We start from the raw sequence: 16773 nt of genomic DNA on the forward strand, positions 1-16773 counted from the left end.
CTCTCTAATGAATGGAATGTCGAGTACGTTGCTTCCATGTCTATTTTTTTGATTCCCACAAATAGCACTGAGTTCATCTCAAAGACGATCGAAAATGTCGTCTCAATCGAGAATGGAAGTTGTTTATCCACTTGACTTCTGTCTGATAAAAGATCGAGATCGATATTGTCACGTCTCATGATATACATATCGTCATGCAGTACAACACTTGGTATATTCATAATGTTGTAAACGAACCATGCCAATCAATCACATCAAAGTCGACATCTTGACGTTCTTCCTCACTGCACTACTAGAACCTTCGTTAAATTTATATACCGCCCTAAATTTCTTCACAGGTGGTTCTGCAGGGACCGGAGAGATGCCTATGATCAGAAGAGACAAAGTCAGAGACCGGAATCATACAGGATGATCCGATGCATTCATCAACTTACTACCTTCATCCATTGATCCAGTAGATAGTAGAGGTACGCTGGTGGATTTCGTTCTACCAAAGAAGTCCGTGGCGGGCTAAGTACACAAATGAGAGGATGTACATGATCGGCTTAGCGTGTCTTCAGATAAAACAACTCCCGATCTGGAGCTTAGAACCCACCAGTTCAGCTTTGTCCACCGTTTTCTTGCCCAGTCCTGCATTTCCCCTAAATATCATCATAAACCTCAACTAATGTCCTCATTACGCACAGCTGATCACATATACTCACTTCAGTCCATAGGCTTTGGCAAACCCATCTGAACCAGTCGTACCATCTTCAGCACCAGCCGCACCTCTTCGTCTAGCTATCTCAGCGTCCATCTATACACAAAAAAAGAGAGATTCACAATCAGCTCCTCGTGGTATGTGAGGTGAAATTGAACTTGGACTTACCGACTGAGCGATCAATTGCCTTACGGCAAATCTCGAAGCGGCAATATCATCCGCTCGTTTACCTTCGTAATGGACGAACACATCGATGGGTCTGCATGAGCCACGACAGACAAGATGCAATGTCAGTCAGCCATTATACCAGCGTAGACTTTCCCATAGGGATTAACATGACAACTTACGGTTCCAATCTCATCATAGGTTGGCCATTCTCTCCCTTTTCCTGCCAGAATCTCAACCCCAACGGAATCATCAGTTCAACCAACCGATCCAAAACAGCCCTCTCGGCAGGTTTCACTATATTCGCATTGACCTGAGACATCCGTGATCCATCAGTCGATCTGCCCCAGACTGAGAATAAGCACATTCAAAGAAAGCGATACGTACAGGTTTTAGAGGCGGTGAGATTATCCTCATAAGCAGAGGTATAAATTCAGTCAAACTTGTCGTAGTAGAGAACAAAGATCTCAAGATGGGTGGAACGAGGTTTTTCAATGAAGTTGACACTTCCTCATTGGTTATTCTAGCTTGGTACGCCTGTGTCCAACACCATATAAAAATCAGCCATAATACCAATACCAATTCCAATAGCAGCAGAAGGTCCTGGTACTGTGGAATTACTCACCTCGTAATCCGCTTTAGGCCATTCAGTGGGTTTCGCATTATTCGCAGGAGCCGCCAAATGACTATACCAAGGTGTGATCGCGTATGGCATGTAACTCATCAGATCCCATTCTTGAGATTCCGATACTCTCTGAGAAAGTCGATCGTAGTATCCTAACCAATCATGAACTTTACACAAGTTGCCCAAAGAAGCATCTAACGGTTTGAGATTCGGATAATGTTCGAATAAACCTTGAATGACTTTATCGTAATCTCCACAAGCTTGAATGGCGAATGATATCCTGTCAACATATCTACCATCATCTATTCCTATAGCTTTACGCCGTTGTTTAGCTGCTAGTGGTATAAATACAGTATTCCAAACGGATTGTAAAGTCGTTCCTGAATCTTTCATCCCTACGCTGGAGGATCGGATCGCTTCGTCCGTAACAGAAGATGATTTCGATTTGATAAACTGATATCTACATGTAAGCTATATTGGTCAATCCTACCAATAAAAAGACAGCTCACCTGCAAAGTATTCAGACAACTTCTCACATCGCCACTTGTCACATCGACCAGAGTGGTGAGTACCCTCAGATCAGCAGACAAGGTCTCTCGATCACAGATCTCCCTTAATCGTTTCACCAATAGTTGCGGCTGTGGTTTTCGGAATCGTATGACTCGAGCGAAAGGCCGCAAAGGACGTAGAGAGGAGGCGTAACTGAAATATGAAAGATGTCAGCTGATTGTGAAAGCCAGACCATATCGACATGTCAACTAACAGATCGTTGCAGATACATATGATTGGCCGTCGAAGAGGTCTTGCAGGGGTATTGCCTGAAGAGGATCGTCAGTGTTATATTGATCACATCGAAAAACCTTAGATTGGGACATACTTTTCTTCCTCGCAGGAACATCCTGAATCAACTTGATCAAACTCCTTACGAAGCTCTATCAATCCATGACACTCATCAGTTAAGCTACATGTGAGAGACGATACGATAAGACAGAACCCACAGCATCACCCCCACCACTCGCTCCATCAATCTCATCAATCACTACACAAGTCGGTTTACCTTCGCTTGCCAAGCCTGATCCGGCATCAATAGCATTTTTGATTCTCGTAGATACAGTCGCAGCTGATCGGTCGTCCGAAGCGTTGATCTCGAGTGTTTTGTATCCTGCATGTCTGGCTACGACATGTGCGAGAGTGGTTTTACCATATCCTGGTGGACCGGATAATAGTAGGATCTAAACAGACAGATCCAAAATCAGTTGAGTTGATTGACAAGCCAGGTTTTACACTACTGACATACCCTTTCTCTTGGTCTTCCAAGTGGGTCGACCTTTTCATATCCACTCAAAGTCAGCTATCATGATCACATAGAGTAAGACGGAAAAGCTCACTACGAAATTCTCATTTTCGGTTTCGATCTTCCGCTTTTTCCCAGGAATGACTCTCTTGAAAACGCATTTATCCCATTCTTTCAACCAGTTCATGACTTCTCGATGTACTCGCTATCACGCACACCAAATCAGCCGATCACTCCAATTTTACGATGAGGGAAAGGTATACTTACATCTTCTCCTAGTAAATCTGTAAACTGTTTTGGTCGATATTTGTCCACCCACATGACCGTACTCCGTTTGACTACCGTCATACCGGCTCTCTCAGCTTGTCTTCGCTCTTCGTCATATTTCTGCTGTAGCCTATTCATCATGGTGAGCCAGCTTTTTCATCGAGTATTTTGATTTCTACAACCCACTTTATAGCTTCTTGTTGCGATTTCAACTCATCCACTTCTGCCAACAACTTATGAAGAGGTATACTCAACAAATCTCCAGCGTTTGATTTAGATCCTTTCGCATGTATCTACATCCATCATCTTAGATTTTCAGTTCCTATTGGTATTTCAAGATTGGGATGCGGACATACCTGAGCTCGAGAAGGTTTAGGCTTGTTTCTCCTTTTGAACGTTACTATCTTCCCCTGAATCGTTTCGGCTCTGAGGGAAGGCAATGTACATGCGTTGAAGTGGGATTGAAAAATAGGTAGAGGTGTGAGATCGGTCTCAGGTGGCGGTGTCAGGATCGTCCTTGAAGCTTAACACAATGATAGTCATCAGCTGACATGAATTTGATTTGGATTGTTACAGATAAGTGGGATGGACTTACATGAAGCGATAGGTTGATCCGTTTCTATCGAATCAAATATCCCAGAAGATATGAATTCATCATCTCTCTTTTGCTTTTCTTTCTGCCGTATAATGGTGGTAGAGGCAGAAGTAAAAGCGGTCTTCTCCAATAACATCGTCTCCCTCTGAATCTCCATCATAGCCAATTCCGCTTCCATATCCAGATCATCCGGTTCTTCCTCAATATCAGGAGGGGGCGTGTCGAGCCTTATCCTCTCTGGTCTACTAAACACTTCGATCTCGGTCGTCTCTGTCGAGGTTTCGAGCTCGACCGTGACATCCTTGGAAGTTTCGCTGGTGCATTGGGATTGGATGGATTGAGGAGGCGTGGGGAAATCGAAGTTGAAGATATCGGTAGGCTCGAATAGCGGTCTGACCACAGTTGGATCTGTCATCGTGGAGATAAGGGTAGCAGTCTGTCCAAGATACAAACGTAAGATGTCGCTGCCCCTTCGGTATGTTTTATGTCAGATATATGAAGTGAACATCAACTCTGACTACTCTATACTCTACTCTATCCAACCTTTTCATTGATTTTTGGTTTCAGTACGCGACGCGTTTTGAGCCACTATCAGGATGAGTCACGTGACATGAGGTACCCCTCAACTTCCTCCACTTGGATGGTCCACTCGTAATCCCATTCCTCTTAAACCGTAAGGTCGTTCCATCGACCCCTTTTTTACATACCTCCTTCCTTCGAAGAGAGCACGACATCAGAGACACTCATAAACATGCCTCGTGAGTACCAGTCCATATCCTCGTGTCTGCAGCCCCGCTGAGCACCACCCAAAGCCAAAGGAAGCGGTACCAAACCACGGAACTCTTCTCCCATCAAACCTACCCGAAAACCTTCCAAGACACCCGCAGCCGCAAGGAAAGCGCTGGTATCTGAACCTGCTCCATTCAAGGCTGGTAAGCAAAAAGCGATGAATGAAGAGGGTGGGGAGGATGAGGCAGGTGAGCGGGAGAGCGGCAAAGATAGGAAGAAGAGGAGGTTAGGAAGTAATGTGCAAATGGAAGAGGAAGAGGAGATTGTAGTAGTGGAAGAGGAGGAGGTCGGAGCTCATGTCCACAATAACGGTGATAAGGAGGGAGATGATGGGTATGTGTTCCTTTCTTTCATGATCTATGATTGTAAGAGAGGAAGCTGAAGGGAATATTTTCCCGGTAGATCACAAGATATATATAAAGAGCTTTCAAGTAAATTTCAATCCAAATCTAGGGAAAGTGAGTTAACCTTTCAGCCGTGTGCACATATTTCATGATTCATTAAAATAATTCATAGGTAGAAAGTCGAATCCGAGATCGTCAAACAAGAGTAAAGAGCTGAAAAAGCTGGAAGAGTTATATGACCATTTATCCAAGTTGATTAATGATGAAGATACAGTCGGGAAGCGGTAAGTTGATTTGGCCCAAGCCCCTTCTCATACGTCAGGGCACCTTGCCGCTATCCTTGTGAAGTGGGAGAAAGCACTGACCGATTCAAGTATAGCCGAGAGGTCATCAATCAACTTACGTCCCGACTCACTGATGCGATCAACCAAGATATCGAAAATGCCAAGAGGAAAGATGTTCTATGGGAAACCCTCAGCCTGAGGATGCTGATTTCTTCTTCATTAACTCTCTTATCTCCTAGTGTTTATTTTGAGATACTTATAAGCTTTGTTTCTTTATGGTTCGCAGGAACGATTTGGCGGATTACATCATCATTATGCAGATTTCCTGAATGATTATCATGGTCCATTGGAGATCGTGATGAAAGATGCTGTACAAACATGTAAGTGAAAAAAAAAGATCGAGTATCCCCATCTCTACGATCGATTGAATAATATGGGTAGATGTGGAGAGACCAAAGGAGATCGAAAAGACTATCAAAGAATTCACGAAACTTCAGAAAAACAGGATCAAAGAGGACGAGGTGAACAGATCTGTAAGTTTTATATCGATGACATACTGCACATTCTCCTCTCCTCATTGGGACATAGAAGCTGATCTTATTTTGAATGTGGTAGACCTCACTGGATTCCAAGAAAATTGTCCAACATGCTCAAAAATTGATGTTATCGATGATCAAGAAGCCTACGCTAGAGGTGAAGCAAAGTTAAAAAAACAAAAAATATTCAAATAGAACGGAGATCTTCCAGGTCATCTTCCGCCGGCGATTCACATGTCATTGACATCGTGATATCATATGTTCTATATCGTGTATTTCCTTCCTTCTCTATTAATCGTTCTTTCATCCACCCTGTACAATCCCTTTATCATGATCCACGTCAATTCAACATTTTACATTTTACATTGTACGTTAATTTCTCATGACGACCCAGAATACGCAGATCACCGTTGTTAAGATATTCACTTGTATTTATGACCGAATGAAATCATAATCTATGTTATACGTTACATCTGATATGTACTATAATCCTAAAACTCATATAAATCTGGTCTATCATGTCTTACCTGTACCCTCTGACTAGTCTTCTTCTGTTCATTCCCATGCGAATGCGAATCATCATGTATATGATCGTGACCATGTCCATGATCATGATGCTGATCCTTGCCTGTATCCATACTAACGCTAACTGACATCTCCTCCTCACCTCCAAATCTAACTCTAGCTCTGGGTTTTAATTTCTTCTTCGTATCGCCCTCTGGTCCTTTCGGTTTATCCACTCCTACTCCTGACTCTTCTTGTCCAATCTGTGTATTCTGATTCTGACTACTCTGTCCCTTCTCTACTCCCTCTACTTCACCTGTACTTGTCGCAACCGATGTGTGATGAGTAGAAGTTCCAGACAAGGCAGCTACTACATCCGGTGGACCCGTCGATCTTTCTCCCACGCCACCTTCCACGCCCAGATGTACAGTCTCAATGACGAATTTCTTCCTTTTCAATCTGAATCCAAGATTATTCTCTCCTGCGCCTCCTCCCCCGTCCGAACCTTGCGATACTCCCAATAGAGTCGAGTGTTTCAAGGTAGATGGAAGGAGAGTATGAGAAGTGGGGTATGAATGGAGAGTCAGGAGACCGTGAGTCGCAGGGAAGAGAGGTGGGAGTGTTGGATCATCTATAGATCCGAACGATAGAGAGTCAGCCATGAATGATGACATTCGTATGGTAGGTCGCCGGTGTTGGGAATATGATGAGATTCGGGATACGAGGAGTGACAGTGATCACAACTTACCTGCGAAACCCTTCAATTCCACACTAGCGTCTACCATCCAGCTCAACTTCCTTACAAAACTCTCTTTCGTAGGTCCAGCAATCAATTGAGGTGGAACAGTGATCAGAGCTGAGATGGGTTTGTTACGTATGATGGATTTTAGGGAACGGATGAATCGAAGGATTTGCTATATTCATGATATCAGTCAGCACCATTTTATTTACATTGACTTGTTTCGACCGAGGTACTGTTAAGCAATTTTGTCCAGTGTCGAACATCGGAAGATTGTACGTCATGAATCATGGATATGTATCGTTAATACAAATAAACTTACATCTTCACGAATCTCATCACCCCATTCCAACCCGCCCAATTCGTGTATAGTGATTCTACCAGCTCTCTTCGGATCTGATTTATGTATTTTTCCATGTATCTTCGATATAGCCATACTCAATCTATTTGAACTTGAGGAGGTACCGATAGTCGCATCGGTGGTCAAGTCATCGTCCAGATTGATATATGATTGTTGACCTGTTTTATGAATTGATTGAAGGACATCATGAGGGATCGTATTCGTCAGAGATAAGTTCGAGCCGTTACCTACAAGTAATCATGATGCATTAGTCTCTTATCAAGTTCAAAAAATGATAAGAAAGGAAAGACAATTATATCGATGTTTTGAGAACTAATCCAAGATTTTTTGTTGATAATCGTACTCACCTCCAACGGTAGTTTTGAATTTACCCATTTTCTCATACCTCCAAGCAATCTTCTTTCCTTCTCCCTCATCTCCTCCATCACCTTCATGTTCAGTTTCACTTTGACTCTCTTCTCCTCCCCTCCAGCTCTTTTCAGTCCACATACACCCTTTGACCAATTCTTCATCAGTCCCAACCACCAAAGACGATTGACCCGATATCAATCCCTGTGCGATCCAATACCTCTCAACGAGTTTGGACCATGACGACTGCGTGTCGGGAGCTAAGACGAGGAATATTGATCCGAGGGGTATACCACCACCCAGGAGATCATCCAGACTTGGGAGACCGCTCGGTAAGAGGTTGAGGGATGATAGTGAAGGTGATGGGTGGGTCCCAGCTGGAGGGGGGAGGGTGGTAGATGGTACTCTTCGGGTGAAAGATGGCATCGTAGTGGGCGGCCCTACGGATGTTCCACTTGGCAAGAATCGATACACTATTTGTGAGATGATTGTGAACTCCACTCGAGAGTAAAGTAATTTCTTCGAGGACCGGTTCAAAATCTCAAACGACAAACGACGAAAAGTGGAGGTAGGATGCCCACATTCGCTGCACGAGCGGTCACTCTAAGTTAGGTGATATACTATTCATCCAATGCTATATGATGCTAATCAAGACCGCGAGGAACAATAACACTGCGTAGGTAAGGAGATACATGATATACTGAATCCCAGAATCCCTATGATCCCTCCATCCTATCCTATCCTATCCTATCCTTATCCTTATCCTCGTGTAAAACGGATATGGGATACACCGCAAAAAACAGAAAAATACACTTTGATCACAAATCACAGACCACAGGTCACACAAATCAATCTACATCACTTTTCCTCCTCCAATCTTCCCATTCTCCATCTCCATCATTATCATTATCGTTATACGTGGACTGTCCACTCGTTTCTCCTTCCGCTTCGGAATTCAAAAACGCATCTACCTCATCCATCGTCTCATCCCTGTCCCTCTTTGTCATGGGGTACCCATCTTGTCCAGAGGGTTCATAAGGTGGTGGTGGTGGTGCCCTGTCCCTATCTCTCCTGGACGTTCTTAATGGTAATTGACTAGCTTCCGAAGCTGTTCTTCCCCTTCTTCTAACTTGATCAGGTTGGAACAAAGCAGGAACGAAGTACAACAGACCCGTTCTCTGCCTTCTCCTTCGATTTTCATTATTCCCATAAAGTAAGGTAGCAGGAGCAGCCAGGATCAGATGGCCCGCTCTTTTGAAGACATTCGCAATGTCCGAGGAGTTGAGTTGTAATTGACCAGGTAAGTCGAATGTCGTCGAGGGAGACATCAATCCACCACTTGATCCAGTCGTTGAAGTAGGTGTACTAGCTCCGGACCTATTCCCATTCCCGGTCCCACCAGAGTTTGAGCTGGACGTAGGAAGGATAGATAATAATTGATATTGTTGACCACCATTCGCAGCTTTCCTCTTTAACCATATCAACCTTATCACACCTGATACCAGTACGACCAATCCGACCCACATGAGCTTCTTACCCCATGCGCCGAGGAAAGTAATAAATCCAGCATCGTCAGCGTGCCATGACGAGCCGTAGAAGTGCGAGAAGAAGGAATGCGGCACAGTGGACATCGGTACGTTTTTACCGTATAGTGATTTGGGTAATATTCGGACTTCTGCACGAGGATGGGTTTCGGTCAAAGGGTGGGCAGAGGAATATAAGGCGTATTGCGCAGATAAGAACATTGGTCTGGATCGAAATGAAAGATGATCAGTGTGCGAAACTACTTGGTACAAATTGCGCTTACCCGGTGGAAAACATGACGGTAGGGTAATTGGTGAAATACTGGTGGTCGAAAGTAGAAAGTCCATGGACGGTGTCATCCATGAAAGCAGATCCTTTCGAAGAGAAGATCAAATCGTTCGATACACCGACCTGCAGCAATAGTAACAATATTGTATCAGTAATCAGATCTGAGTATCTGCCACGGATGTCGAACTTACAGGTTTAGTGATAGGTAAGATCACCTCCCAATCACCTTGCAAGAGAGGATCCAATCTTCTTCTACAACCTATATCCAAATCCATGTACACACCGCCGAAATGATGTAAGATGAAGTACCTGATGGAATCGGCACGTTGGATGGGGTATTTGTACGAATCAAACATGTGTAGATGGGCTGGGTAATGTTTGGCAATGAATTCCCGAGAAACATCATCGGTCCATAACATGTATTCGCTGAAATACGACCATTCAACCCTCAGCACACAATCATACACAAATGTAGATATGCATGATACTCACTAATCGGGCATACCCTCTCTACATTCTTTCCATGCTTTTTGCCACTTTTCAGGTAAGACGTCGCTCTTCCATGTTTGGTGGATCAATCGAGGGATAGTCTCTCCGGGCCTACGTAGATCACACATACATCAGCTGAATACTTCATTCCTCGGTATAGATAAGATAACAGATATGATTTCCTCTTTTGCCGACCTATCCCATGTACACAATTGTACGCATCTAACGCGAAGAGAAAGAGAAAGTCAAACTCACCTGGTAGTAACGTTGAATAACCTATCCCAACTTTCGGTATCTTGGACTTTCCCATTCCAGTCTTTTTTCATCCAATACCCTCCTGTACCTTTACCGTCTATTCCCCATACACCATCGTCGGCCTGCATCATCCCATCATCTAATACTGCTGCTTCTGCCGCTGTTGTCATCGTATCTTCCGATTCCACTGAATCATCATAAGTCTCTCCCTCTACCTGTTCATCTCCATCTAATGGTATATCAACATCCACATCCACATCGACTTCCTCAGCCGCATCTAACTGTTCCATCTCCTCTTCCAACTCCTTCCAAGATTCCGGTAACGTCTCCGTCCCCAATACTCCACTAGCTTCTAATGGCTCTGCCTCTGATAGATCATCAGTCACGTCTCTCCATTCTTTCCTACGCTGTATCCTCCTCGTCTCATTGAAATCTAATGGATCTTTCAGCGGTTGAATTATATCACTAGGTCTCCAAGAAACTTCTGATTCAGTTAGATAGGCCCAATTGGGTATATTGAGGAAGTACGATACGCTAGACAAAACAATTACTGTTCCTATCAAAAACAATGATAGGATAACCAATAATGTTATTATCGCTTTACGCGTTTTGGTCGATTTGGGTTTACTCGAACTTGAATGAGAGTGGTCATGGCGCGAGGTGGAATGTGGGGAAGATGATATACGTGAATAGGACATGGTCCGAGATCGACTCGTTCTCGGTTTTGAATATGTTGGAACTACAGGATACGAAGTGGTCGAGCCGTTTGCACTGACGTTACGAGATGAGATGGATAGAGAGGTTCGACGTCTCGGATTCTGAGGTAAATGGAATGAAGATGAGGTTGACGAAGAGGTAGTAGGTGGTGATGTGATCCTGTGATGGTGGCTGATCAAATCCGGTTCATCTATGTTTATCCTATATGTAGGTGAAGAAGGGCCAGCAGTACCTAAAGAAATGGAAGTTGTACGCGAACGATATTCGTCGTTGTCTTTGCCGTGTGAGGTTGAGCTTGAAGTTCGATCCTGGCTATTTCTACTTTTGTTGTTGTTGTTACTGGCTATGAATGATGTCGAGTCTGTGACGGATATTGAGATTGACGATCTCTTTGTTGGTTGATGGGAATACACAGATGACGATGATGATGATGATCTGTTATGGTTGATGGTGGTATTATCCATTTAGATGAAAGGGTGGGTTATCTTCAAGTCCTATATATGGAAGGTCTCCTAATGTCTCCCTCCCTTCGTTGTACCGCCTGAAAAATGTATAGGTATCTATATGGGCATGTGCAGCTGAACCAAGCGTAAAGCTCGAGCTCCGAAATTGATTAGAATTCCCACTTAATCTTCGCACTGTCCGTATCGTGGGTAACGTGGGTGTCAAGTCTTATGCTTGGGGCGGTTAATGGCGAAATGTAAATAGATAGACGGAGATCTTTAGAGCATTTTATTTACCTTTACAACGTAACAGATGGAATACTGGTGGTAGATAGGAACAGGAGGATCAGGGTGAGAATACCGAGGAGATGGAATCAAAATTGAGTGACCAACAATGAAAAAAGGGAAAGGGACACCCGTTTCAGGTTTGAATGTGGTTATGAATAGAAATACAATTTGGCAATCGTTCTTCCCCCTTGCTCAGACTTCAATATATATATATATATATATGCAGGAGGATGTATGGTTGAACCACTTGGCTTCATCGCTTTGTATGTACTCACACAAGCTCTACTTCAATATCCGCTGACAAGTACAATTATCAAGCAGTGGTAGACTTGACATCCTCGCAGTCATCCAATACTAGTACGGTGCGATGTACAGATACACGCGCGTGGAGCATGAGGCAGGAGCATAGCCCCTTGAGCTTGTTCTCAACCGTGAATAACGAGATACCCAATGCAGTAATCCCCCAGTCTGTACCCCACAAAAACGCCAATGATCGGTGCCCGAGATGATCAATTATCAAAGATTATATAGATAACTCGTCATGGTGACGAGATGATCCATATTCAAGATCACCGTTACTCGTACTTACACTGTGATACAGTACAATGGAGGCTGATCATGGTGATATCGGAGACCGCTCCCAGTGTCAGGCAGCACACCGACTCGTCATATCCATTCCAACGTAAGACAGCGGGATCAACACTGTAAATCATGTCATATGGCCACATCTCTATATCTACGGATTACAGCTATCGACGTTCTTCTCATCATATACACCAAGTTACTCGTTTTGAGATCCTCTTGATTTTTACGACTTGTTCTAAGCAAACTGTTTGGAAAGTTCCCATCCTTGGGCTATACTAGAGATCAATGCATCTACAGCGAAACCCTTCTTAGAGTAATCTGGAGATGACAGAATCCAAATGAGATCAGCTTAGCTATTACTAATCGTTCAAATACCGAATGAACAAGATATGATGAATTCGAGTATTCTCACCTTTGAGTGTAGAATGTAGATCCTTCAGAGCGACTACGCGCTTAATGATATGTTCACCCTATTATCCAGACATACATCAGCTAGTAATTCAGTCAATCAAACGTTATGACAAACCACATCGCTCACAGGTTCAAGTTTCTGTTCTGGTTCAGGATCGTTCTCTCCTAATTTCACATCAACAGTGACCAAGTGCATGTTGGCTCCTGACATTCTATTATGAACGGTTTCATTTCAGCTAGCTGTATGTGATACTACCATAGAATGTTCAACTCACCCAGGATCTTTGACTAATACATCCGATACCTCTTTGACACTAGCATTACCCTCACCGGCTTTACCTGATCCATATCCTGTCTCTTCATATAACTCTCTCAATGCCGTCGTTCTACAATATATCAACGCAATATGAGCTTTCGGCTTCTTCGTTCACACGCAGATTGGATGTTCTGCATAATACTCACGCTGCATCTTCACCTTCATCTATCAGACCTGCAGGCAATTCTATAGAATAGTTTTGCACATTAGCAATGCATATTCCATTTGGGTTATTATACTGATATGAATGGTAATTCGATCCCACTCACCAATCACAGTAGCTCCAGCAGGTGGACGGTACTGCTCTATGATGATGGTAGATACAGGTTTCGATGGATGATGAAGAAGTGCCAGAATGTGAACGGCTGATTGTACCCATGATATTCAGTAGTGCATCTTTCATTATTGTAATTTTCTAATGTGTATCAAAGCTAAACTCACAATCTACACCGGCTTTAGGTCTTTTAGTCCTGTTTGCGACTTCCCAATTCCTCTATTCTCATATCGCACCCCGATCAAAAATCAGCTGATCATGTCCATCTGAATTGTTAGACGCAAGCGCAGTCTCAACTCACCTCTTTACCTTCTTGATCTTTCCATTTGATATTCTCCAGTTTCAACCATTTCGCATCTGTTTTGTACTCCTCCACGGATAATATCTCAGGTTCCTGCTTCTTACTTGAATTAGACATTGTACGGCCGTTTATCTGGATTGGGTTGGTTGACTTGTAATGAGAGAAAGTAACGGGAAATGAGCTTGGTCTATCTAACCTTGAGGTACTGCGTAACAAAGGTGAGAGTAGGATTGATCGCATCTACAAAGTCAGTACAGTTGTATTGTTCTGCTAATGCACAACAAAGGAGGATACTTGATGGAATGGTAGAGTAAGAGTCAAGAGATGGAGGAACAGTGCAATGACGCAACTCTCCATTGATCGACAAAACTGGAGGTGTCAAGTGGAGGTGAAAGTCACCGGTATTGCTCGATCCCAAAAGAATACATGATATATGGGTACGACTATAACATAATCAATGACCTGACCCGAAATCGACTGCATTGTCCGAAAGATCTTCTCATTGTACTTCTATACAAATGGATGATATATATACACCAAAGAATGTCCAAACTCCTGGTAAACATTCTCGCAAATTACTTCATCTAATCAATAGATATTCTCCTCTGAGCCATGACCATCTCCTGATCCTTCTCCTGAGTTTCATTACTATTAGATCTCCACATTCCAACGATAGAAGATATCGTACCAGGCCTAGCCAGCACTACATTCATCAAAACACATCAATTGCCAAAATCTATCAGCCTGAAACTCTTGACTACAGTGGTTATAGATGTGTCACGACTCACGAGCCTGTTTCAAACCTTTGCCGAAATTCAACCAAACCATCACGCCCCACACTGCGCACGCCAAAAGACTAACAATACTCAGCGCATCGAACGTGGTCAATGATTTGGCAAGGGTTCGATAGGTCGTATCGTCCTGTTGCCATATTCTAGCTAATTTGAAGATGAAGTAGGCACATCCAGCTACTAGTCCGACCATGAATGCGGCCTGAGCGTACAAGCGAAAACTAAATTCAGCTTCTTGAAAATGCATGACCGAGTGGATTTTTTCACTCACCATCATATATCTGTTCTCATACTTTGCTGCAAACCTTCCTATAACCAGGAATACCAGTAACAAGGGGAATGCGATCCAGGTTATAATGTATTCAACGTCATCTGGGTTAAGCACTATGACGATTCACAATTTAGCTAAACGGTCTACACCCATCTGGTAGGATTGACTGACCAAGCCATATAAACTAGATCAGAAAGTATATACCAAGTCAGCGAGAGTATTATACACCTGATAGGTATCAAAACCAAACCCACCTGAATACCGAAACCAGCACAGAAGAATGCCGAGAAATAACAAATACATTCAAATACTTGTAACTTGGTATAATATTCTCTTATCATGAGGTCCGCTCCAAGGAACCGATATCTTTGCCAACTATATGGCAAAGCAAAACACGTCAGTCAGTGCTGGATCGATATCCGGACAAGGTTTGGAGGGCATGGATGTGATATCAAATGGGAGATGAAGATTAAGGAACACCAAATGACTCACCCGAATTCCCTCTGTAAATAAAAGCTCAACCCGGTCAAAATCAGACAACTGAGCGCTACCACCGCAATGATCAAGGCGGTCAAAACATTCAGAGGTATAGTCATCAATGTAATATCCCCTTCATTACCCGTCAACTCGTTGGCCAAATTATCACCTAAGACTTTTCTCAATTCGTATATCTGAATGACGGCGTATCCCAAAAAAGCGAAATTGAATGCTGTCACGGACATGACTTGGATGGTGTTTTTCGTGCGGATGGCAATTACAGTGAGGACTATTTGCCATAAACTGTGACAAAAAACAGAGAAAATCAGTTGTCTGTAAGATGACACTCCTATTGGTCATAATTGAGGTCATGCAATACTCACTGTGCTAAACCAAATATGATCAAGTAAATGGGTAATCTCCTTCTGTTCTCCCATTCAAGATCTGTCGAAGTGGTAGATTCGACTTCTTCATTGAATCTATAAAGGATATTCCCCTAATGTACAAATAAACCTCCATCATCAGAATCTTATGGCGGAATAGCCTATTCGCTTTCGTATGTGTACTAAACTCACCTCGATGGCAAGGTTGATGACCGTTTCAATCAATATAGTCCCCAACAGACATTTAGTCAACGTCGTAGAAGGGATAATCTACCACTTACCATCAGTCTTGTCACCTCAGTAATAATAAAGTACTTTTTACTCACCCTCCTCCATAGAGACTTATTTCTCGTCGTCGTTGTCATCCTTGCTAATCCCGTATTTGGAGTTTTCGGCTGATCATATGCTGTCTGAGCATGAGCATGAGCATGTTTCTCGCTCATATCGCTGTAAATCGATCTCCTATCTCCCCCGTGTTCGAGATCTCTTTCTTCGTCTAACGTTATGCGATCTTCGCTCATAGCTGATTCGGGACGAAGGTTTAGTGGTTGGGTAGAAGAGTACGAGTGGTCAGGAGAGAGTTGGGGGATCGTCAATGATGTGGGGGATGTGGATGGACGACGAGGAGGTGATGTAGGTGGCTGAAGTGACATTTCAAATCAGTATGAACCGATATGGGATGATGGAACTGTTAGATGAGGGGTAAAGCTCACATAATCATGTAATTTCAATGTCCCACCACTGGCCGATATGGGTACTCCGTCTGTAGGTTGTCTCTGAACTTTAGGTCGATAGACAGCGACCGGTGGAGATACACTAGATGAAGCTCCTGATCCTTCGACTACAGGCGACAAATTATCATAAGCGGCTCTGGCCATTGCTGCTGAGCTGGATTCAGCCTCGGGTTCGGCTTCGTATTGATCTCGATCACGATCACGATCATAGGTGTAATCCGCTATGGTGAAGCGGTTTGTATCCGCGTTGTAAGCCATGTTGCAATGTATGTATACGACTCGGTTCGTATTTGAATCGACTGGTGAGAGTATAGTAGGTATGTAACCAAGATGTCTTGTGCTACTCGTGGTGATGAGAGAGAAAGAAGCACGGTTGTCCAGCAACGGTGTTTGAGTGCTGTGCAGATGAAAAGGAAAACGCGGACCAACGGATCGGAAATGAGCGTGAAACTGTGATGATCACAATATGGTGGATTATAAGTGATGCGGCTGCTGACGAGCTGTCGACAGGTAAGTATTGGTGATATTACCAAGATGAAGATGAGTGAAAGATTAATCGACTAAGAGAGAGTAGGCACATTGTGGAGATCAAAAGATCAAGCATGGGATTGGAATGGTGGGCGTACAGAAAGGGAAGCCTGAGTCAAATTCAATCAACCTTTTCAATTTCCCTTA

General features: G+C 43.4%; 6 protein-coding genes across 6 annotated transcripts; 1 reads left to right on the forward strand and 5 right to left on the reverse strand.

Moving 5' to 3' along the window:
• Positions 1-249: 249 nt before the first annotated feature.
• On the reverse strand, positions 250-4061 carry I203_101489 (uncharacterized protein; the record flags this gene model as incomplete). Its single annotated transcript, XM_019148815.2, has 18 exons — positions 250-365; positions 435-510; positions 596-641; positions 705-796; positions 869-959; positions 1048-1178; positions 1253-1402; positions 1491-1943; positions 2000-2192; positions 2254-2308; positions 2368-2422; positions 2489-2722; positions 2788-2817; positions 2879-2989; positions 3052-3181; positions 3238-3344; positions 3408-3574; positions 3647-4061. 18 exons carry the CDS (start codon positions 4059-4061, stop codon positions 250-252), a joined length of 2652 nt encoding a protein of 883 aa, XP_019001834.2.
• Positions 4062-4397: 336 nt separating this feature from the next.
• On the forward strand, positions 4398-5771 carry I203_101490 (uncharacterized protein; the record flags this gene model as incomplete). The annotated part of the gene is made up of 8 exons (XM_065516896.1): positions 4398-4404; positions 4459-4768; positions 4838-4893; positions 4952-5063; positions 5159-5303; positions 5350-5443; positions 5505-5596; positions 5679-5771. The coding sequence occupies 8 exons, from the start codon at positions 4398-4400 to the stop codon at positions 5769-5771; spliced, it is 909 nt and encodes a 302-aa protein (XP_065373714.1).
• A 319-nt stretch (positions 5772-6090) lies between these two features.
• I203_101491 (uncharacterized protein) lies at positions 6091-7977 on the reverse strand (the record flags this gene model as incomplete). The annotated part of the gene is made up of 4 exons (XM_019148817.1): positions 6091-6734; positions 6852-7017; positions 7165-7430; positions 7551-7977. The coding sequence occupies 4 exons, from the start codon at positions 7975-7977 to the stop codon at positions 6091-6093; spliced, it is 1503 nt and encodes a 500-aa protein (XP_019001836.1).
• A 422-nt stretch (positions 7978-8399) lies between these two features.
• On the reverse strand, positions 8400-10805 carry I203_101492 (uncharacterized protein; the record flags this gene model as incomplete). Its single annotated transcript, XM_019148818.1, has 5 exons — positions 8400-9300; positions 9359-9486; positions 9555-9789; positions 9856-9963; positions 10108-10805. 5 exons carry the CDS (start codon positions 10803-10805, stop codon positions 8400-8402), a joined length of 2070 nt encoding a protein of 689 aa, XP_019001837.1.
• Positions 10806-12375: 1570 nt separating this feature from the next.
• Positions 12376-13559, reverse strand: I203_101493 (uncharacterized protein; the record flags this gene model as incomplete). Its single annotated transcript, XM_019148819.1, has 8 exons — positions 12376-12458; positions 12553-12610; positions 12679-12763; positions 12827-12937; positions 13014-13053; positions 13137-13232; positions 13309-13360; positions 13443-13559. The coding sequence occupies 8 exons, from the start codon at positions 13557-13559 to the stop codon at positions 12376-12378; spliced, it is 642 nt and encodes a 213-aa protein (XP_019001838.1).
• Positions 13560-14026: 467 nt separating this feature from the next.
• On the reverse strand, positions 14027-16356 carry I203_101494 (uncharacterized protein; the record flags this gene model as incomplete). Its single annotated transcript, XM_019148820.1, has 10 exons — positions 14027-14145; positions 14231-14435; positions 14505-14617; positions 14676-14688; positions 14759-14879; positions 14997-15284; positions 15365-15477; positions 15557-15634; positions 15691-16005; positions 16078-16356. The coding sequence occupies 10 exons, from the start codon at positions 16354-16356 to the stop codon at positions 14027-14029; spliced, it is 1644 nt and encodes a 547-aa protein (XP_019001839.1).
• Between the last annotated feature and the right edge of the window lie 417 nt (positions 16357-16773).

The sequence above is a fragment of the Kwoniella mangroviensis genome, assembly GCF_000507465.2.
Source record: "Kwoniella mangroviensis CBS 8507 chromosome 1 map unlocalized Ctg01, whole genome shotgun sequence".
Lineage (NCBI taxonomy): Eukaryota > Fungi > Basidiomycota > Tremellomycetes > Tremellales > Cryptococcaceae > Kwoniella > Kwoniella mangrovensis.